Raw genomic sequence first — 24,539 nt, forward strand, 5'->3', positions numbered from 1 at the left:
GATACGTTCTGGCCCGATCGGGGGCAGTTTCTGGCACGTCTGGGATCTGGATGACAGCACCCATCTCCCTTGTGAAGCTCTGACTCTGGAGATGCTCCGATTCCCCACCGGGGAATCGGAGCATCTCCATCTGGTGGGAGGACACCACGAGTGCGACGGGCCGGCTGGGGAGGAGCCAGCCGCCTTCTTGGCAGGGGAACAGGGTGGAGAGGGGGACAAGAGACAGGAGAGAGAGAAGGAAAAGATAAGTGAGGGGAGACGCCTCATCTACCTGCCGTCGGAGTCGCCTCCAGATGGTCCTCCGCCAGCTCAGTGGCTTGTTCCAGTGACGCCGGACGGTGACACTGGACCCATTCTGCCGTTCTTTCTGGAAGTTGAGGGATAAACTGCTCCAGTGCCGCCAGATTGATGATCTCGGTGTTGCGGTCTTCCGCCCTCACCCACCGGCGGCAGGCGTCCCGGAGTTGCTGACCGAATGCAAATGGCCAGCCGACCTCCTCCAGTGCTAGCGTCCAGGAGCGCTGACGATGTTGCTGCTCTGGGGAGCGGCCGAGCTGCTGCAGATTGGCTTTCTTTAGGTCGGCATAGACCAGTCGGTTGTCAGCAGGGAGCTGCGAGCTGCGCCTCGCCAGTCAGGAGCAGGAGGCAGCCCGCTGCTCCTGCGGCCACCCCCTCGGCTGCCTGCTCAAAGAGAGCGAGAAACGCTTCCGGATCGTCCTGCGGTCCCATCTTCGTGAGGGTGGCGACAGCGGTGGCCGACAGCCCTGCTGACGTGAGCAGGTGCCGGAACGCCTGGTGATCTTCCTGCTGGGCCAGCATCAAGGCTTCGAAGCGCTGCTGCTGCTCCTTCGGGAGGGTGATCAGCGCTTGATGCTGGTTCTGCTGGGCAGCAGCGAGGGCAAGGATGAGCTCTTTGAATGGGGAGGTCTCCATGGGGTGGTTCCCTTCTGTATCTCCCAGGTTTCGGCACCACTGTAGTAATCCCTGATGTGGGTGGAGCACAGAAGCACAGCAGGCGAGAGTTGGTGTTCACAGACACTTTTTTTATTTTGCTTATTTTAATCAGCTTTTCAGCTTCTCTCACTCACACAATCACACACGCGTTCTGGTCTGGGGAGACTCTGCTCTCCCCCTCCTTTTATACTCCATTCCTGCAACAAACAAACGCACATTAATTGACACTAGGTGTAATGACTTGGCCACTTACCTTCCGTGACCCCGCTCTCTATTCACAGACTGCTGCTTGGCCACGCCCCCGCTGCCACATCATCATAATTAGCAAAGCCACCTCCACGTTTTCCTATCACAGCCTCGTCTGTAGCTACCAATGGCGGATAACCGTCTATCAGCAGAACCGGCAGGAATGCGTATGTACGCTACGTATGGCTACCCAGAAGCACTTGCAAACTTTTTTTTAAATTATTAACTTAATTTGTATCACCTTTCATTTTCTTGTCATCGGTTGATAAGATATTTTCATCCGTTCAGATATTATGGATAGTATTTCTCATTTTATTTTCATCTCATCATCTCTAGCCGCTATATCCTGTTCTACAGGGTCGCAGGCAAGCTGGAGCCTATCCCAGCTGACTACGGGCGAAATGCAGGGTACACCCTGGACAAGTCGCCAGGTCATCACAGGGCTGACGCATACACAGACAACCATTCACACACACATTCGCACTTGCGGTCAATTTAGAGTCACCAGTTAACTTAACCTGCATGTCTTTGGACTGTGGGGGAAACCGGAGCACCTGGAGGAAACCCACGCAGTCGTTCTATTTATTTTTTTATTTATATTTAATGAAGTAATTCTTTGGCGTACCACTCGAATGGAGCCCGCGTACCACAGTTTGAGAATCACTGATTTATAGGATAGATTTTACCAGTGTTTCAATGATTTCTGACCTAAATAGTATTAATGTATACACATTTGAAATTTCACCTTAAAGTTCAATATGCAAGTTAAACTGTTTTGTTATCGATTACTTGGGTATATGATAGATTGAAAAATCTACGGGATACCTTAATTATCTATGATCAAGTAGTGTTGTAACAAAAATGTGCATGAAAATATGACCAGTGGTTTGCTCCATCTTATGCAATCCAATGAAGAGAATCGATCATCATGACCTCCTGTTGATCACAAAGGGATCTGAACCCAAGAACTGCCACCTTAAAATAAGTTGCTGTATTACTATAACTAATTTTAGAATGTTTCTGATGCAATTACCGTAACACGTATAACTAATACACTGAAAAGAAAAGTAAGGCAACTGCATATTAAAGTTTAAATTTTGGCACTTTGTTAAATGGACTAGATTAAGAGTAAAACATATTTAAAGGAAAAGAAAACTTAAATGTATGAATTAAGTTTGCAGAAAGAATATGTACAACCCTGATTCCAAAAAAGTTGGGACAAAGTACAAATTGTAAATAAAAACGGAATGCAGTAATTTACAAATCTCAAAAACTGATATTGTATTCACAATAGAACATGGACGACATATCAAATGTTGAAAGTGAGACATTTTGAAATTTCATGCCAAATATTGGCTCATTTGAAGTTTCATGGCAGCAACACATCTCAAAACCGTTGGGACAGGGGCAATAAGAGGCTGGAAAAGTTAAAGGTACAAAAAAGGAACAGCTGGAGGACCAAATTGCAACTCCTCAGGTCAGTTGGCAGTAGGTCATTAACATGACTGGGTATAAAAAAGAGCATCTTGGAGGGGCAGCGGCTCTCAGAAGTAAAGATGGGAAGAGGATCACCAATCCCCCTAATTTTGCGCCGACAAATAGTGGAGCAATATCAGAAAGGAGATCGACAGTGTAAAATTGCAGAGAGTTTGAACATATCATCTCCAGTGCATAATATCAAAAGATTCAGAGAATCTGGAAGAATCTCTGTGCGTAAGGGTCAAGGCCGGAAAACCATACCGGGTGCCCGTGATCTTCGGGCCCTTAGACAGCACTGCATCACATTCAGGCATGCTTCTGTACTGGAAATCACAAAATGGGCTCAGGAATATTTCCAGAGAACGTTATCTGTGAACGCAATTCACCGTGCCAGCCGCCGTTGCCAGCTAAAACTCCTTAGTTCAAAGAAGCAGCCGTATCTAAACATGATCCAGAAGCGCAGACGTCTTCTCTGGGCCAAGGCTCATTTAAAATGGACTGTGGCAAAGTGGAAAACTGTTGTGGTCAGACGAATCAAAATTTGAAGTTCTTTATGGAAATCAGGGACGCCGTGTCATTCGGACTAAAGAGAAGGACGACCCAAGTTGTTGTCGGCGCTCAGTTCAGAAGCCTGCATCTCTGATGGTATGGGGTTGCATTAGTGCGTGTGGCATGGGCAGCTTACACATCTGGAAAGACACCATCAATGCTGAAAGGTATATCCAGGTTCTAGAGCAACATATGCTCCCATCCAGACGACGTCTCTTTCAGGGAAGACCTTGCATTTTCCAACATGACAATGCCAAACCACATACTGCATCAATTACAGCATCATGGCTGCATAGAAGAAGGGTCCGGGTACTGAACTGGCCAGCCTGCAGTCCAGATCTTTCACCCATAGAAAACATTTGGCGCACCATAAAACGGAAGATACGACAAAAAAGACCTAAGACAATTGAGCAACTAGAATCCTACATGAGACAAGAATGGGTTAACATTCCTATCCCTAAACTTGAGCAACTTGTCTCCTCAGTCCCCAGACGTTTACAGACTGTTGTAAAGAGAAAAGGGGATGTCTCTCAGTGGTAAACATGGCCTTGTCCCAACTTTTTTGAGATGTGTTGTTGTCATGAAATTTAAAATCACCTAATTTTTCTCTTTAAATGAAACATTTTCTCAGTTTAAACATTTGATATGTCATCTATGTTCTATTCTGAATAAAATATGGAATTTTGAAACTTCCACATCATTGCATTGTTTTTATTTACAATTTGTACTTTGTCCTAACTTTTTTGGAATCGGGGTTTTGTGTGCGTCTGTGTGAGATCAGTAAGAAGTTCATTAACAGTTCATGCTTCAATGTAATGGTACCTGTGTGATGACTCTGTGCAGGTAGCAGGCAGACAGTTTAGTCTGTCTGTCTGCTCCCTGGCCTTGGCACTGGATTGTCACAGATTAACTAGGCCTGTTGTGAAACTATGAGCTATGCTGTGAGAAATGAGAGCAGCACCTTCCCGAGTGGGATGGATACCGTCCTGCCCTAACAGGTTTGTTGTTTGATCTTTAGCTGTGTGAGGACATGAAAACCGAGACATCCATGGATGGAGAGACCTCAGAAGCCTGTGTGAAGAAAGAGGAGACGCTGGAGCTGAATATTTACAACTATGGAGACGATCTCGACAACCCACCTGAAGGTCTCTCCGTTAAAGTGGAAGATCCTGACGATAAAGACTATCTCTGTAAGACATTAGGCCACTCTGGTGCTCAGTAACACTCACTGTTTATTCTACCCTGCACACTATCTGGTGCACTAAAAGTGCAATACAGTACATTTGGGATGTAGCCTCAGTCTCTCTCATTTTAATCAACAAATTGTGACCTTTAGATTTTTTACTGATTAAAGTATGAACTTTGTTTATAGAGCGTGTAACATGGTAGCGAGGAGTGAGAGAAACTTATTTAAAATACTTTAGTCATTATAAACTGATGTTAACCTGAACAAAATAAGTATGGAATATCACACGATGGGTGTGTGTAAAAATCTATGCCGCGTGATTTTATTTTCATATAACAGCATGGCCCAAAGTGTAGGATTCCCCTCAAACCATCGTGATTTGTTTGTTATTGCAATTTTTAATTTATTAATGAATGACACATTGAATGAATGTTTAATTTGTTTCTGTTTACATTTAATGTGGCCTAATGTCTGTCATTCTCTCCAGCCACTCCTGTGTTCTATTCTGAGACCAAAAAAAAAAAGTGGGATGTCGTGTGACTGAGAAACCAGAAAGCACAAAGTCCTCTGTCTTGAAGATTCTTCCATCTTGGGGAAACGTACTGACTGATATCTGGGTCTCCTTCCATAAATGTTAAATAAATGTGTCCTAACGTCTTCACCACATTAGATGATTATAGTTTTTTGTTTTGTTTTCCTCTTTCTTCCACCTGTTTTTTGTCCAGTGTGGTCACCTGCTAGTATCCACCCACTAGCCAGGTCTCTCTAACTATGTGAGTGAAGGCTAACATGTACTTCCTCCAAGACATGTAAAGGCATCAAACTCCTCTTTTTCAACTGAAGCTCATGCTGTGTGTAAATGACTTATTGACGGTATATAAGCAAGTTAACTACTTCCTGTAAGTTTTATTTTTGTTAGTGCCTTTTACGTTTTCGGGTCTTTTATTTTGAAGCTCTTCTGGCGTACTCTCATCTGAGAGTCAGCAACTTGGCCATAGGTGTTCACACGTGAACGGCAGCTAATTGAAGTGTGTACGGAAGGAAAAGGTGTTTTGAAGACGTTGCCTTGCAATGTAAAGTTTCATTATGGATAATTAATGCCTAGCTGGAAATGGGAACAAGGTATTGTGTGTTTCAACTTGTTTTATGACTGTTTGCTGTGATGTGTTATCCTAATTAACTGCCGAAAGGGTGTTTACGTATATCGTTGTTGTATTAGCCATGCTAAGGTTAGCTTATGCGAAAGGGTGCTACATGGATCAGCTGTAATGTCGGGTTAATGCTGGTTTTCTAGCTTTTCATGTGCTTTGACCGATTTATATGTGAGTGAATATTTGATAAATGTCCACGTGTGGTTAACTGGCATTATGGAAACGTTTATGCTTGTGAGAGCTAATTTTATTTTATTTATCCATATGCAGCTCTTATGGTGTTTGTGAAGAAAGGTTGTGAAGGAAAGGAAGTATATTTGTATTCAAATAAGGGATGACAGCTGAACATAATAAATGCTTCTTGAAACATCAGTAAGCTTCAACATTGGCTGGCTGGGGTTCGCTATAGTAAGAGCTTGCCCTCATCAATCTGACGACTTGCTGCCATTATGATGGGCCATGATGGAGGGTCTTCACGGCGTGCCTGCTGCTACTACTCCACCATGTGCTGTCTACATGGATTCATCATGAACATGTCCCGACGTGTCAGCATGTGATCCACTTCGGCAATCCAGGCAGCGGTTTCATGGATTCGATGCAATGGTCAAGTACGGTCACATTCACTGACATTGAAGCAGAACTGAGAGTACACACCTATAATTACACAGTCTACAGACTGCAACAAGGTGAGCTCCACATGAACAGCCCTTTTAGACTGAACCAGTGAACTTTTCATACTCCTCTTCTCATCTACAGCAAAGGAAAGAAACTGTTGCTTACACTCGCACATGGACACATTCACATACACACTTTTTTTTTATTAAGGATATTTTATATTTTTTGCATGCCAAGTACTTTGAGAAGTGTGTTCGTTACAGTACTTACCTGGACATTTACAGTTGTTTGAGTGTCTGCATGTTAATGCAGCTCTGCTAGTTGTTCATGCTCATATTCTGATATTTGCATTTCAAGTACTTTAAGGTTTGCCTTTATTGTAATACTTTCCTGGATATCTACAGCAACTTTCTGTTTATTGCAAAGGTTCGATCATACTTGAGGTTTCTTCTGACTTAATAATTTCAAATTGAGTTGATAATGTCAAAGTCCGGTAGCTTCAAGGAGACAGAGGAGCAGAGGCCTGGTTCCCAGCACAAAGTTCAAGACTTCCAGAGTGAGCTCCACTCAGTGGCAATTGTATCTGAGACACCTGAGGAACCTGAAGGGCCTCGATGCTCTGAACATGCGTGGAACCTGACAGAGAAAATGCGTGCACTACAAGATGAAGAGGCCAAGAAAAAGGAGAAACGGCTGCTCTCCATGTACAAAAAATGGAAGCTCGACATATGCAAAGCAAGAGATCAGCTGAAGACGTACATGCCAGAGAGTGAGCTCTTGCCTCTCATTGAAGAGCTTAAGAAAGTGAAGGAAGACGTAATGAGCCTGTATTTTGGAATTCGAGATCTTGCCACACTTTTTCCACCGGCGTGAGAAGAGGAGTTGACACTTGATTTCTCTGGTAACTGATTCGCATCGCCATTGCCTACGGCAGAGCAATAGACGAAGAAGGTGAGTTTAATGAGGACATGGAAAGACGCCGCCTTCATGAACTGCTCCACCGTGACTATGCAAAGTCTGTCTATGGATCTGCTGCTTCCTTGACAAGTCACAGCAAGTCTGACCAACACTCCACAGCTTCGTCCATGGCAGCCAAGCGTGCAGCTGCAGAGCTAGCAGTGAAGGAAGCAAATTATGAAATGATGGGGGCAGAAGAAAGACAAAGAGAAGTCATCCGAGTGTTAGAGGAACAACAACAGAAGGCTCTGGAGGCACAAAGGCATGAGTTGGAGCGATTACTGGCAGTGAAGGAAGTGCGGGCAGCTCAAGCTAAGCTAAAGGTATACGATAAAGAGACGGAACATGAAGCTGCTGACTGCGGTAACGATGAAAGGAAACAGTGTGTGCCTGTAACTGCAGTCCCTCTATCTCACGTTGCAACACCCCCTCACACAGATGATTCCCCTCTTGTTCGGGTCTTTCAAGACAGCATAGCCTTAAGTAGGCTCCCTGTTCCAGAGCCATTTGTCTTCAATGGTGATGCAATTCCATTGAATGGAAAGCAGCGTTTACCTCACTCATTGACCAAAGAGCAATCACACCAGTTGAAAAACTATTATTTGAAGAAATACGTTTGTGGTCCAGCATGCCAGGTGCTAGAAGGCACTTTCTTCCGGAATGATGATGAAGCCTATCAGGAGGCCTGGAACAAGCCAAATCGTCGCTTTGGCCAGCCATTCGCCATTCAGAGAGAAGCTCACCAATTGGCCAAGGATTCAACCTAAGGATGTTCAAGGACTCAGAAACTTCTCAGATTTTCTGAATGCCTGTCAAGATGCCATGCCTCACGTCAAGGGTCTTCAGGGTTTTTTCTAGAAAAATTTAGTATGAGGGCGCTCACCATGGCGAGGGAGCGAAGCAGGGGGGTGCCGGTTGTCCCCCCCCCCGCCGCCGTGCAAAGCCTTGGAAAAATGCTCCAATGGGACATTCTGAGGCTATCTGAGAGGGAAATTGTAGCAAATTGTCTGTCAACATTGAAAAAGAAAGAAGTAATCATCTTCTGCCCTGGACAGTCTTTGGCTTTCTTCCGCTTCGTGCCACGGGATGACATCTTTAAATGCCCTAGTGTCAACAAAAAACAACTCACGAACTACTTCTGTCAAATACTCCCGTGCCGGTGGGTGAAAGGTCATTCAGTCTCGAGAAATCTCGCTCTACAAGTCAGCTGACCTTGTATGTTACCCATGTCAAATCTTGCGAGAGCAGCCGCGACAAGTAAACAAACAACATGGCGCCTCAGTCTGGAAAACGCCAATTTGGATTGTTTTTGCACCGTCTGGCAGTGTATCTACTATGATTGGAATATTTTTGGAGCAATTATAACGTATTTGATGATCAGACACATTGTCACGTAGTGTTGCTGGGATGTTTTCACGGAGTCGGTAAGGGGGCGCACGCCGAGAGTAAGAGGGCGCAGCGCCCCTGTTCCCCCGTTTAGACGAAAGCCTGGTCTTGACATACTAAATGACTGTGAGGAGAGCCAGAAGCTTGCGCACAAACTACCAGACTGGGCAGCTTCACACTGGAACCGACAAGTCACCCAGTGCCTGAACGAGAAGCAAGAATTTCCAAGTTTCGAGGACTGTGCAACATTTGTGTCAACTGAAGCTGAGATTGCCTGCAATCCAATTACATCGCTTCATGCTCTTCCTTCATCAGACTCGAACACTGAGAAGAGAAATCTGAGACACAAAGAGAAACAAGGCCAGTGTTCTCACCACTCGCACAGCTACAGACAACACAAATCAAAGGTCAGACCAGAAAAGGGCTAAAGCTCCATGCATCCTTTGTCAAGATAACAGACACCAACTTCATGCATGTCCCAAGTTCACAGGGATGTTGGCAGAATGACGGAACCACGTAAAGGAGAAGAAACCATGTTACGGATGCTTAAAATCTGGACACGGCGCAAAAGATTGTCGTCATAGTCACTTCTGTGACAACTGCAAAGGAAGGCATCCTACAGTCCTCCATGATTACAACCATGGAAAGGAAAGGTGTTCATCTGAAACAGGGATGACTCCAAGTGCTGCTGCTGCAACATCACTCAGTGTAACAAGCGAAGGCTCATCCTACACATCGATGGTAATACCAGTGTGGGTGTCAACTAAAAACAGTTCAACAGCTGAGAAGCTTGTCTATGCTCTACTTGACACTCAAAGTGATAGAACATTCGTCGACCAAGAAGTGAGTGATCGTCTAATTGCTGACAAGTATCCAGTGAAGTTGAAGTTGACCACCATGAGTGGAAAAAACAGTTCTCCAAAGTGAGTGTGTCTCCGGCCTTCGTGTTAGGGGATACAGTTCTGCTATTCAGGTTGATCTTCCAGTTGCCTACACGAAGGATTGCATATCCGTTAACCATGCTCGCATTCCCACTTGTGAGATGGCTAAACAATGGAGTCATCTCAGAGAAATGGCAGACGAAATCCAACCACTAAAGGACTGAAGTAGGACTTCTTATAGGCTACAACTGCTCCAGAGCCATGGCACCAAGGCAGGTCATCCTAGGAGGAGATGAGGAACCCTGTGCAATACGGACAGACTTAGGATGGACTATTGTGGGGCGCTCAGCCCAAGGCCATGATCCGTTGAGCACAAGTTGCCTGTGTCACAAAATCACGGTTAAAGAGCTGCCTCTGGTAACTTCTGCCAATGCTATTCGCATTCTAGAATCTGACTTCAAGGATGGCAGTGAAGACAGCAAAGCAATGTCACAAGACGACATTGCCTTCCTCCATAAGCTAGATGAGGGTATACGGAAAAACACGCATGGCCACTATGAAATGCCCCTGCCTTTCAAAAACGGACCTAGCTTGCCTGATGATAAAGACTCAGCCATGATACGCCTCAACCACCTGAAAAGGAAACTGCAACGTGACGAAAGGTATAAGGAGCAGTATGTCGATTTCATGGATGAGGTAATCGAGAAGGGAGATGCAGAGCAGGTTGAAGATGGTGGGAGTGAAGGTGAGATGGTACGTTCCTCTGCTTCCTCTCCTGGATGCGCAAACTACGGGCTGAAGCATCTAGCTAAAGAGAATAGCAACCTCTACCTTAAAGGCTCCTGGTTCATCATGAGGGATTTTTATGTAGACGATGGGCTTGCCAGTGTTGAAAGCACTGAAGATGCTATTCAGCTTGCCAGAGAAGCTCGCAAACTGTGCACCACGGGTGGTCTGCGACTACACAAGTTTGTGTCGAACGACAGAGACGTCCTAGAGAGTATACCACCCTCAGAACGAGCAACTAATGTGAAAAATATGGACCTCCCCTTCGACAACCTGCCACTTGAGAGAGTCCTAGGGATTCAATGGGATGTGGAATCCAACCAGTTCCGGCTTAACGTTAGCCTAAAGGATCAGCCTGCAACACGCCACAGCATCCTGTCTGTAGTGGCTTCCTTGTATGACCCTCTCGGGTTTGTGGTGCCTGTTCTGCTCAAAGCGAAGATCCATTCTTCAGGAGATGTATAGGCGAGGCACAGGCTGGGACAGTCCTCTCCCAGATGAACTTTGTTCAAAATGGGAACAGTGGAGAAGTGATCTAGCCCAATTAGATAATGTTACCATGTCCCGTACCTACTCACTTGCTGGATTTGGAAAGGTCACAAAGACAGAGCTGCATCATTTCTCGGATGCTAGCCTTAAGGGTTATGGCCAGTGCTCATACTTGAGACTTCAAAATGAAGAGGGACATGTTCACTGTGCCTTAGTTGTAGGAAAGGCACGCGTCTTACCATCCAAGGTTACAAATGTTCCAAGATTGGAACTAACAGCCGCAGTTGTTTCTGTGAAGATGAGCAACATGCTCAAGGACGAATTTGCATCTACTGGGATTGAGGAGTTCTTCTGGACTGATTGTAAGGTGAACTTGGGATACATCAACAATGAAGCATGACGATTCCACACCTTTTGTGGCTAATCGCGTTCAGAAGATTAATCTCGGCTCGGCCCCTCAGCAATGGAGATACGTCCCAACCAATGAGAATCCTGCTGACCATGCTTCTAGGGGCTTGACTCCCAGCGAGCTTCGTTCATCCGCCTGGCTCACTGGACCCAAGTTCTTATGGAACAAGGAAATGAAGCTGCCTGTTGCTGAGATTCCAGAGTTAATGATCGGAGATCCAGAGGTCAGAAGTGCTCTAGTGCTTGGCACAAGAACCACAGAATGTGTAAGCCTTGTTGATCGCTTATCTAAGCTCTCAGCTTGGTCACTGGCTACTCGAGCTGTTGCACGCATACTAAGGTGCATCAGCAAGAACAGATCAAACAGTCTCACCACTGTAACAGAACGAGAACATGCAGAACATTGCATAATCATAGACCTGCAGAAAAATGTGTACCAAGAGGAGTTGAAACGGCTGAGCAAAGGGATCCCCCTACCATCTCAAAATCCATTATACTCACTTGATGCCTTCCTTGACAAAGATGGCATCCTCAGGGTGGGAGGTAGGCCGTGCAGCTCTTCTCTTCCTGACTCCATCAAGCACCCTGCAATCGTCCCCGAGGATCATCACATTGCAAAGATGATCATTGCTCATCACCACGAAAGGATGAAACATCAAGGCAAAGGTCTTGCCATTAATGACCTCAGGTCCCATGGCTACTGGATTCCTGGCATCAATCAGGCAGTAGCATCCTACATTTATCAATGCGTTACCTGTAGACTGCTTCGGAAACCAACGGAAGAGCAAAGGATGGCTGATCTACCCCCCCTGAACGTGTGGAACCATCACCCCCCCTTTACCTTCTGTGGAATGGGCTACTTTGATCCATTTTTCACAAAGCAGGGTAGAAAGGAGAACGAGGTGTATGGTCTTCTCTTCACTTGCCTTAGCTCCAGCGCCATCCATATTGAGATGCTTGATGACATGTCCACCGACGCCCTCATAAATGAGCTATGATGCTTTATTGCCATAAGTGGCACTGTTCGTCAAATCAAGTCTGATCAAGGAAGCAACTTTGTTGGAGCCAAAAATGAACTCAAAGAAGTCAGTGCAGACTGGCTGGCTGCATTTCTTGCTGAGAAACAATGCGAGTTCAGCATGAATGCACCCTATTCAAGCCATGTCGGAGGGGTGTGGGAGAGACAGATTAGTACAGTGAAAGGCATCCTAAGGCCACGCTTGCTCTTTCTTCTGGTAGGCTAAACAATGCTTCACTACGAGCTTTCCTCTATGAAGCTATGGCAGTTGTCAACAGCCGTCCACTGACTGTTAACAACCTCAGTGACCCCACACATACATGCATGCATACATACATACACACACACACACACACACACACAGCCTCAAGCCACTCACCCCAATCATCTCCCAACTATAAAATATGTCAAGGCGTTGCCTCCTCCAGGTGAGTTCATCAGAGAAGACATGTATAGCAAGAAAAGGTGGCAACATGTTCAGTACCTGGCAGAACAGTTTTGGAGTCTATGCCCTCAGACAGCGCTGGCATACTCCCAGGAGAAATCTGCAAGTTGGAGATATCGTAATGATGAAAGGAGAGGATGTGCACAGGAACGAGTGGAGGTTGAGCAGAGTTTCAGAAATCACTACTGACAAAGACGGACCAATAAGGAGAGTTAAGGTCTGCCTTGGTGACAGCGAGCTTGGCAAGAAAGAGGAGTGTCTCACGATGTCTGAAGTGGAGCGCCCAGTCCAGAAGCTAGTCTTGCTGCTGGAGACTGATTAAGCCTGTTCACCCGATAGTTAATAATACCTTCCAGCTATAGCTTGTAAGCTCATAGTTCATGGTTTAAAAGGGTTTTCCACCTTCTAAAGTTATTTCTATAGGGAAGGTCATTTTCAGTTTGAAATCATTTGTGCCTAATGTAAACCGTATACTGTTCCATTATTTACTCATGATTTGGTGGGAGTGTAAATGACTCTTACTGATGGTATATAAGCAAGTTAACTACTTCCTGTAAGTTTTATTTTTGTTAGTGCCTTTTACGTTTTCGGGGTTTTTTATTTTGAAGCCCTTCTGGCGTACTCTCATCTGAGAGTCAGCAACTTGTGCATAGGTGTTCACACGTGAACGGCAGCTAATTGAAGAGTGTACGGAAGGAAAAGGTGTTTTGAAGATGTTGCCTTGCAACGTAAAGTTTTTTTATGGATAATTAAGCGCCTAGCTGGAAATGGGAACAAGGTATTGTGTGTGTGTGTTTCAACTTGTTTTATGACTGTTTGCTGTGATGTGTTATCCTAATTAACTGCCGAAAGGGTGTTTACATGTACAGGGCTCGAAATTTGCGGTGGTCCGGTCGCCCGAGGCGACTTAATTTCTCATTTGGCAAGTAATTCCTGTCGCTAGCCAGCCCGGCTGGCTAGTTGAAAATAAAAAGATGATGTATGAAGCGAAGATTCAGACACACCGTCAACTAAAGCCGCCACATATTAAGCGCGTGCCGTGTCCGTGTTCATCAGGCTGTCGTTTTTTTCACTACTGTGCATGCATATAACAAACATCCCAAATCTCCCGGAAGTTCCGAGAGTCTCCCGCATATTGATGGTGGCTCCCTGACCGTGTTGCCAGATTGGGCGGTTTTAAGTGCATTTTGGTGGGTTTTGAACATATTTTGGGCTGGAAAATGTCAGCAGTATCTGGCAACACTGCTCCCTGATGCCTGCAAATTGGTGAATATCTCCCGGAATCTAGAGCAAGCGAGCAAGAGCGTGCACGCGAAACAATGTCTGTATCGCGTATATGATGGAGTGCGCGAGGGAGACTGCGTGTGTTCCTGTTCATGAAGTGCATGCTAGACAAAGAGCATCCTGATTGGTTTACAGACATCCCAACCTGCAAACCGGGGGGAGAAAAAGTCCAATATATTTATTATTTGTTGATTATTATATTATGGTGCTATGTGTTGTTCTCATTTATGTATTTAACAACAGTATCAAAATACTCCGGCTCTTGAAATAAATGCACATTAGTCATGAACAATGTAGACAGGTCATGACGGGGGATAATCAGAAAAAATTTGGGGTCAGAATTTTTATTGTTGATTATAGTTCTGTAAACAATCCAGAATTTATTTCAATTTGGGGACAGTCAAAATTTTCAATATGGCCACCAAAATCCAAGATGGCCGATTTTCGCTAAAACTTCTCATTTTTTCAAACAATAATTTATATTTTGCCATATTTTAACAGGGTATGGGGGCCTTGTATGATTCCTGAACATTTTATAATATTGTATAATAATTATTAGGCCTATAGCAAAACTTAGTCATCAAATTTGTAATTGTGGAAATAGTTTCACTTTAGGGTGAGCATGTGAGCATAGGGTGAGCAATGATAACATCTTTAATTAAGTTCAATGACATGGACAGTCTGGGCCCTATAATGTTAGATAGCCTACCTGTGACAATTACGGTGTGAAGTGGACTTAAAGACGCTGCACAGTTTGCTATATATTGTCTAGTGAGGGTGAATTCGAAACTTTCCCCTAAGATATGCAATAGCAACCACATGATAGCGATTTAAAAGGTAAGAAAGTATTATTAACATTTGTATATGCCCAGATCTAGGTGGGGTTAGCCACCTGCAGGGATGTGATTTTTCCGCAAATTCACGGAATTCTGCTTTTTTCACCTCAAAATTTAAAAAAAAAAATCCGATTTTTCGCTCAAAAATCCGCATTCATATCCTATTCGTTCTGACTTACAGTAATTCCGTCATTGAGATGAAACGAGGTACGTGATTGGCCCATCGCTCTGTAACAACCAATGAACGCGCTTGTTAGATAGCTGTACGTAAGCTCGCTTCAAACAAAGAGTTGAAAGATGGCAGCCTCCGTGATCGAGCGTAAAGATGCACCTCATCATCATTTTGGTGTGTGTTTTTAAAGTAAATAAACATGGGGAAGAAGAAAAAACAACCCAGCTCATTTCTTTCCCCATAATAAGCCTGTGAGTGGTGATGGTGTCACTGCACGTGCGACGGAGTGACGAAGGTTGCCGTGGCAACGGGGCCTCGCGCCATCTGTTGCTTCCTGGATGCGCATGCGCACGCTATGAAAGCTGTGGCGAAAAGGTTAGCATCGGAGGCTAAACCTTCTGAGGAGAAAAGAAGGGGCGGTTTTTATTTCAGTTTGTTTTAGTTACGTCCGAAGAAACAGCAGTTTAAATCATGGCTCTAGTTTACAAATCAAAATGGTTACTCAGTGAAAACAAAACAAAAGCTGGAGCGAGGGGGAGTGGTGGGAGTTTAACCTGGGAAAGTGAGTCTGTGAGGCGGCAGTGATGCTTGACCACTCCCGCCTCCTCTCACTTTACCTCAGAGTCTCTGCCAACTTCATCACAGATTATTTCACCTTTTTCACTCGAAGTTAGTTTTAATTTTCGCTCAAAACTTTTCCCACAGCGTGGATGTAAGGTAATCATACACAATTTTGATTTGTTTATTCAATATTAAAATGTTAGTGCAAACAATACATACTTGCCAACTTTTCAAAATTCTCATGAGGGAGATAAGTGCATGAAAGACATTTTCAATTGGCCGAGGGTCTGATGCGCGGTTGAAATGATAAAAACAGTGGATCCCAATTAATTGCAAACACATTTTTTGTGAATGTTGTTTAGTGAAAGTGATTTTTATTCTTGCATATGAAAATCCTCAAGTGAGTGAACACTGTACAATTCTGTATATGAGTCAATTTCACAGAAAACGTATCTTTTTTTTGTCCGGACGTGTTTTGTTTACATTTTTAGATTTCTAAAACCTTTTTATGGTCTCATATGATAAAACATTATCAGTTCTACCTTGCATTTCAAAATTTGACTACTTTGGTTCATAAATGTGTATTTTGTAGCAAATTTTAGGGTCGAAAATGAGCAAAAATGGCTGTCCCACTGAAAAGAGACTTTTTTTTTTTTCAGACATGATTCTTAATGTTAGCCAAAGGTGGAATTGAAACTTTTTCATGTTCAACGACAAGACAGTGGAAACCACAATGGACATATGATGTCACAAATTGAAAATGCCATTAAGAAAAGATATTTTTGGATTTTTTGTTAATTTTTGTACCTGTCCCAGAGGTTTGTGTCAGTTCTGTTACTGTGATTAATCACATAACAAAAATAAATGCTCCCAAAAGCTATTATTGAAATTATTTGTTGCCAAGGATCTACATATTCTCACCTTTTATATGGATGGCAGAATGAACTGAATCTGAGAATATTTACTTAAAAATTTCAGTTTTGGTAAGTAGTCTATGCATGACTAATTTTTTTGTGTCAATCCTGTTACCTTGTCTAAACGGGGTGTGCAGTAACTTAATCAAATATTAGAAGTTGCCATACATAAGAAGCAAACCGGGAGACTACCAGAAGCAATAGAGTTTAATAAATAATGGTGGATGAATTCTTATGTTGCATCATGTTTGTTTGAAAAGGCACATTTAGGTATGTTCAACTTCTACAGTAATTGAAAGTATAAATTTTGTTTTTCCTTATACAATTTTCTATTTATTCTAATGCAGATGATTTAATTTAGAATGACATTTTTAGGTTTCATGTTTTGGCTTTTTGTCAGTTAAGAATCATTGAATTTACTATAGGGGCTCAGAGTTGCATGTTGACCATTAAATTGGCTTGAATTTGTTAATCATGACAAGTTTTTTCTTCTGTGTTTGCTTGCCATTTTAGTACAATTTTTAAGTCAGAAAACCCCAGAACCCAGGACCTTCGGGGGGCTTCGCCCTCCCTTGTCCCCCCCCACCAGGGCACTGCCCTGGACCAGCTGGGGGCCTGCGCCCCCCAGACCCCCGGCTAAAATTTTCAGATAATTTCACCAGCCCCAAATCACATCCCTGCACCTGGGGGACCCTGGTCTGGAAAATTTTCATTTTCAGGCCTGTTCTCTTAGAGTTCTTTGTAGGCCTATAAATAGGCTTGTATACACAGGTGTATATGTATGAAGTTAAAATTATATTAATCTAATAAGGTAAACATTTTTATTACATACTGATTTGTAGGCCTGTCAATATTGCATTTTTGAGAGGGTGCATTTTCCATGTTTCAGCAAAACAATGTCATCATCTGGACCATTTTTATCTCTGTCTCCTGAGGAGAAATGCTTACTCTGCAACTGTGAATTGTCTGGAAAGGATGTAAAACCTATTCAGCAGACTGGCTTTCAGACCCTAAAAGAGACTGCAAAACTGTGGTCTGAATGTGATGGAGTTTGCAAAGATGAGCCATGCAGGTCGTTCCATGGGGCCTTGCAAAGGTAGGCTATCTAACATTATAGGGCCCAGACTGTCCATGTCATTGAACTTAAAGATGTTATCATTGCTCACCCTATGCTCACATGCTCACCCTAAAGTGAAAGTGAAACTATTTCCACAATTACAAATTTGATGACTAAGTTTTGCTATAGGCCTAATAATTATTATACAATATTATAAAATGTTCAGGAATCATACAAGGCCCCCATACCCTGTTAAAATATGGCAAAATATAAATTATTGTTTGAAAAAATGAGAAGTTTTAGCGAAAATCGGCCATCTTGGATTTTGGCGGCCATATTGAAAATTTTGACCGTCCCCAAATTTAAATAAATTCTGGATTGTTTACAGAACTATAATCAACAATAAAAATTCTGACCCCAAATTTTTTCTGATTATCCCCTGTCATGACCTGTCTAATGGTAACTACTCTCTTTTGTGTTATTTTTGAGAGAAGTAAAATCAGGGGTGAAAGTTGGCTGGTCCGGCGTACCACTAAAAGATTTGGCCGTACCGGAAAGAAAAATATACTGTTGCTGAAAAAAAATGCACTTTCAGCGTAACAACACACCTGCTAACGTCAATTTACCAAAAGCAACACGTTTTCCTCAATATATATTGCATATAACTCATTCTGACCTGTCTCTGAATTATGTCTGAAGTGAATTCCTTCCGTGTTTCACTCGACAGACAACGTGCGAGATAAGCAGTGGGCTCCACGCACTAACCATCTTGCGCCAACGTGCGCAGCTGGTATCCAAAGTGTTTTAGTAGACAGAATGTCCAAAATGAAAAGTTAGTTTTCAACTGTTCAGCTAAAAAAAAGTTATTGAAACGATTGTGCTGTTGAAATGATGTTTGCAATTTATTTATAATCAAAAACTGATACAGGTGGATGAAAGAGTGATAGTGTGATTAAAAAAAAAGTACTATACTAGTACTACTGACTGATAAGAAGTCCTAGTGAATGCTTGATAAGTAGACAATAATAAATGATTAGGTGTATTTTTCGGCGCGCGCGCACTGACTCAAAACATTAGTATCGGCAAGAAATAAATTACTTTCATCCCTGAGTAAAATTCATATATGAACAAATTTTGGCGAGTTGATTCTCTGTTTGGCTAGTTACTTTGGAAGGCAACTAGTCCGGCTGGCTGGTGGAAAAAATATACGATTTTCGAGCCCTGATATATTGTTGTTGTATTAGCCATGCTAAGGTTAGCTTATGCGAAAGGGTGCTATATGGATAAGCTGTAATGTTGTGTTAATGCTGGTTTTCTAGCTTTTCATGTGCTTTGACCGATTTATATGTGAGTGAATATTTGATAAATGTCCACGTGTGGTTAACTGGCATTATGGAAATGTTTATGCTTGTGAGAGCTAATTTTATTTTATTTGTCCATCTGCAGCTCTTACGATGTTTGTGAAGAAAGGAAGTATATTTGTGTTTAAATTAAGGATGACTCCTGAACAAAAAAAATGCTTTTGAAACATCAGTAAGCTTCATCATTGTCTGGCTGGGGTTAGCTATACTGTGTCACATGATGGCAAAACACACCTGGAGGACAGTGCTATGTGCTCTGTTCCCCACATGCATAAACTTGCAGAAGATCCCAACCAGCTGTGATTTTAATAGGGGACAGAGAGTATGCCCTCATTATGCCCCTGGAATGGGATGTTCAATAAGAGACCGTGGGTGTGAGAGGAGTCCAAATATACGGATTTCGGGGCATCACAGTGGCGCAGCTCCAGGGTCCTGGATTCGATTCTAAGCTCGGGTTGCTGTCTGTGTGAAGTTTTGCAAGTTCTCCCCCCGTCAGTGTAGGTTTCCTCTGGGTCCAATGGTTTCTTCTTCAGCAAATTAGTTATGCTTAAATTGCCATTTGGTGTGTGTGTGTGTGGGGGGGGGGGGGTTGTTGTGGGTTTTTTTTTATTATTTTATATTTTTTTTTTAATTAAATATGAATCCGATATGTATGGCATTGGGAGGAAAAATGTCTAGATTTAGAAATGCAATTGTCAGCAAGCTCAAATAGAGATGTGCATTGGACTATTTTTATTTATTTACTTACTTTCTTACTTATTGTGTGGACAGTTAATTTTGTTTGTACCTGCATGTAATTTCATAACAAATTTGGGAAATTCTGTTCCCCAGAAGATAAGCAAACAAGTAGCTGAATTTAAAACAACCCTGACCAAGCAAGTCCTAAGAGAATACTGTAAATACATCATGCAGTGCCACAGTCATGTTAATAAACATTCGTTTTATTTTGCCCTGCAAGCTTCATATCTGACCATTTCTTTACTCCCACAAGGAAGTAAAAAAACTCATACTCGTATCCAGTACTGGCACAAAATATGGAAATGCCTAGGAAAAGATCAATTTTGTATACTTAATCCATGCAAATGACATAAGAATCTGCACTGAAGGCAGCTGAAATACATTGAGGATACAGAGACACTTTTTTTTAACCACAATTTTATACTTTAACGATGAAAACGCTAGCAGTTTTGGCCATCGTTGTGTGATAAACATCATAAAAATATTGGAAATAGTATCTTTTTGTTTAGTTTAGCCCCAAAACCCACCTTAATCTCTCCTTGTTGGGCAATCCTACCATGATGTGCTAATTATTCCACTGGTGAAAACCATTAACTAAATCATGTGGTCTCTACAAATAATTCATTAGAAAAAATATTTATCCTCTGACTACAGCCAGGCAACAGGCAGAAATGGCATCAGAGAGAGAAACTACAGAAGAGCAGGGTATTGGGATGAAAGTTTTGCGGGAGGAGGGCCATTCATAATGAGCCATAGCAAAGAATGTTGCATGTGACCCACAGTGCTGTCTGGAAATGCTTCAAGCATAACCAGAAGACTGGGAACTTCAAGAACATTTCAGGCAGAGTAACGAAGAAAAAGTTGACTAAAGCCGATGTCCAGCACCTCATGACTACATCCCTACGAGAGAGGAAGAAATCCAGCAAGGAACTGGCACAGGACCTCCAAGATGCTACAGGCAAGGATGTCTCCCCACACCTGGTTAGGAAGACGCTCTCAGCAGAAGGCCTCAAAGGTCATGTGTCAGTGCGCAAAACTTTTGTTGAGAGGTGGAAATAAGCAGAAGAGACTTAACTGGGCAAAAATTCATAGGAGTTGGACTTCTGAGCAGTGGAAAAGGGTCATGTTCTCAGATGAGAAGAAATTTGAATTATTTGGCAATGCTATACAACAGTAAGTCAGGTGTAAAAAGGGAGAAAGATACAAGGCAAACTGTGTTTCTCCCACAGTAAAACATGGTGGAGGGGTCCTGCAAGTATGGGGGGCAATCACCTACAATGGAGTTGGTCATCTCTACAAAATAGATGGGACCCTCACTGCTGACAAGTACAGACAAATCCTTATTTGATTTGTATAAATCAAATGGCTCAAGATGGCGGCGCGCGTGGTTGCAGCGGCTTACGGGTCTCCTTTTCAGTGCTCTTTGTTTTTGTATTTCTTTTTTGCTTGTTTGTGCACCATTGGTTCTGCGAACATCCAGTACACCCGCCAGACACTTTTAGCCATCGGTGACCAACACCAGATATCTGTTTTGAGCGACTTTCTCTTCACGCATAACATCCCAGATGACATAGCGAGATCGCCGGGCTCTCCGTGGATTGTTGTCGGGTCTAGGAGGCGGCGCAGACGGAGGAGGGAGAGGAAGCAGAAGCGGGGCTGCAGGTCCGGTGCTATGCTAAGGCAAAGAAAACAACCACACAAGCCACCTCTACCGAGCCTGTATCTCTCCAATGCTAGATCCCTGGTACATAAAACGGATGATCTGGAATTACAACTCGCTGGAAATCGCTATGTTTGGGACTGCTGTGTTTTAATTATCACAGAAACCTGGCTTCATCCGGAAATACCCGATGCTAGCTTGCAGCTAGCAGGCCGCACTCTGCTCCGCTAGGATAGAAATGAGAACTCCGGTAAGAATAGAGGAGGGGGGCTCTGTATTTACGTGAATGACATTTGGTGTAACGATGGAACAATTATATATAAACACTGTTCCCCATACCTCGAGTACATGTCTGTAAGATGCCGGCTGTTTTTTTTTTCTACCAAGAGAGCTAACTGTAGTGATTTGTCACAGCTGTGTACATTCCACCTGATGCCAGTGTAAACACAGTGCTCTCTCTCCTGCTGAACACCGTTAACAAACAGCAGCGAGCCCACCCTGACGGTGTTCACATAATAGCAGGAGACTTTTAATAAGGCCAACACGAAGACTGTACTGCCGAAGTTTTACCAACATGTTAAGTGTTCTACTAGAGGGGAGAACACTCTGGATCATGTTTACTCCAACATCAAGCATGCGTACAGACCCATACCCCTCCCCCACCTTGGCCAGTCAGACCATCTTTCCCTCCTGCTCTCCCCAGCCTACACCCCCTCAGGCGCAGAGCCAGGCCCACCACAAGGACCATCACAACCTGGCCTGACAATGCACTCTCCAAACTACAGGACTGCTTTAAACAGACAGGTTGGGACTTATTTGAACACCAGGAGCTGGAGACATTCACAGGAACGGTGCTGGACTATATCAAGTTCTGCATCGGGAATGTGACGATGGATAAAAACATCCGGGTCTTCCCAAACCAGAAACCCTGGATAACCAGCCAGGTCCGCTCGCTCCTCAGGGCTCGCGATGCTGCCTTCAGGTCAGATGATAGAGCTGCTCGAGCTGATCTGAAAAGAGGAATAAATAAAGCCAAGGCGGACCACAGGCTGCGCATAGAATCCCACCTGTCCAGCAACAACACATGGGAGGTGTGACAGGGCATTCAGGACATCACAAACTTCAGAGACTGTGATGCGCCAACAGGAGACTGGAGTGCGCCGCTAGCAGAGGAGCTAAATCGCTTCTTTGCTCGCTTTGAAACATCTCAGCAGCACTCATCTGCTCCTGCCCTGCCCCCACCACCACACAGTTCCTACACCACTCCTTTAACTGTACAGGAGCACGATGTCAGATGGGTGCTCCTGGCAGTGAACCCCAAGAAAGCTGCTGGCCCAGATGGTGTACCTGGTAAGGTGCTTGGAGCATGCGCCCACCAGCTCACCCCTACCTTCACCAGGATCTTCAACCTCTCCCTGGCTCAGGCAGTCATCCCGCCCTGCCTAAAATCTGCAACAATAATCCCAGTGCCGAAGAAGTCTCCCGTCACCAGCCTGAATGATTGATTACTGTCCTGTGGCCCTCACCCCGGTAATCATGAAGTGCTTCGAGAGGCTAGTTCTTCAGCACATCAAGGACCACCTCCCCCCAGACTTTGACCCCTACCAGTTTGCATATTGCACAAACAGATCCATGGAGGACGCCATCGCCGTAGCTCTCCACTCTGCGCTAAATCACCTGGAGCAGCAGCAGAGCTACGTCCGCATACTCTGTGGATTACAGTTCAGCTTTTAATGCAATAATCTTGGACATCCTTATTAGAAAACTGGACACTCTCGGCCTCCCCCCTCTCACATGTGCCTGGTTAAAGGACTTTCTTACTAACCGGCCCCAGACTGTGAGACTAGGCCCCCACTTCTCCTCCACCCACACGTTGAGCACCGGCTCTCCACAGGGCTGTGTGCTGAGCCCCCTCCTGTACTGCCTCTACACCCACGACTGTAGTTTGACCCACAACCATTTCACTGGTACATGTGACTAGTGACAATAAAGGGCATCGTCATCATCAACAACCTCGTCGTCAAGTTTGCTGACGACACCACAGTGGTCGGACTCTTCTTAAAGGGAGACGAGGCAGCCTACAGAGAGGAGGTCCTGAAGTTGGCAGCCTGGTGTTCAGAAAATAACCTCGCTCTGAACACCAAGAAAACCAAAGAGCTCATTGTTGACTTGAGGAAGCACAGTACCGACCTAGGCCCCCTCTACATCAACAACGTGTATGTGGAGAGGGTCCACACCTTCCGGTTTCTCAGCGTCCTCATCTCCGCCGACGTTTCCTGGTCAGTAAACATCACAGCAGTCATTAAGAAGGCTCAGCAGCAGCTACACTTCCTGAGAGTCCTCAGGAAGTACATCCTAAACTCCAACCTGCTGCTGACCTTCTACTGCTCATCCATCGAGAGCTTGCTGATGTACTGTATTACGGTATGGTACGGCAGCTGCACTGCTGTAGACAGGGAGAGGCTCCAGAGGGTAGTTAAAGGAACAGTCCACCGTACTTCCATAATGAAATATGTTCTTCTCTGAATTGAGACGAGCTGATCCGTACCTCTCTGAGCTTTGCGCGACCTCCCAGTCAGTCAGACGCGCTGTTACTCCTGTTAGCAATGTAGCTAGGCTCAGCATGGCCAATGGTATTTTTTGGGGCTGTAGTTAGATGCGACCAAACTCTTCCACGTTTTTCCTGTTTACATAGGTTTATATGACCAGTGACATGAAACAAAGTTCAGTTACACAAATTGAAACGTGGCGATTTTCTATGCTATGGAAAGTCCGCACTATAATGACAGGCGTACTAACACCTTCTGCGCGCTTCGACAGCGCATTGATACCTTCACTCCTTTTTGGGCACGGCCAGGCGGGCGAATGCCCTGGTCTGTCCGCCTTGTCTAAAAAAAAAAATGGTACAACTCGAGCCCCATGGTAAAACTGGGACTTTGTCATTTTTCTGCATGAGGCCCATGGTAAAACTGCACTTCCAGGAGGGGCTGCCGTCTGCCTCCCAAGCCGGCCGAGAGCGCTCCTCGTCGGGTGCGCCAGGTGGGCGAATGCCCTGGTCCGTCCGCCCTGTCTAAAAAAAAAAAAAAAAAAAATGGTACAACTCCGAGTGAAGGTATCAATGCGCTGTCGAAGCACGCAGAAGGTGTTAGTACGCCTGTCATTATAGTGCAGACTTTCCATAGCATAGAAAATCGCCACGTTTCAATTTGTGTAACTGAACTTTGTTTCATGTCACTGGTCATATAAACCTATGTAAACAGGAAAAACGTGGAAGAGTTTGGTCGCATCTAACTACAGCCCCAAAAAATACCATTGGCCATGCTGAGCCGAGCTACATTGCTAACAGGAGTAACAGCGCGTCTGACTGACTGGGAGGTCGCGCAAAGCTCGGAGAGGTACGGATCAG

The 24,539-nt window shown here is 44.2% G+C and overlaps 1 protein-coding gene across 1 annotated transcript in view; it reads left to right on the forward strand.

The window, feature by feature from the left end:
- Positions 1 to 24,539, forward strand: part of LOC132874174 (zinc finger protein 271-like) — a 71,795-nt gene that overhangs the window by 20,423 nt on the left and 26,833 nt on the right. The window contains exon 2 of the mRNA XM_060910151.1: positions 4,247 to 4,418. Within this exon, the coding sequence (XP_060766134.1) occupies positions 4,259 to 4,418 (160 nt within the window). The 5' untranslated portion in view covers positions 4,247 to 4,258. The remainder of the gene's footprint in view (positions 1 to 4,246; positions 4,419 to 24,539) is intronic.

The sequence above is a fragment of the Neoarius graeffei genome, chromosome 26, assembly GCF_027579695.1.
Source record: "Neoarius graeffei isolate fNeoGra1 chromosome 26, fNeoGra1.pri, whole genome shotgun sequence".
NCBI lineage: Eukaryota > Metazoa > Chordata > Actinopteri > Siluriformes > Ariidae > Neoarius > Neoarius graeffei.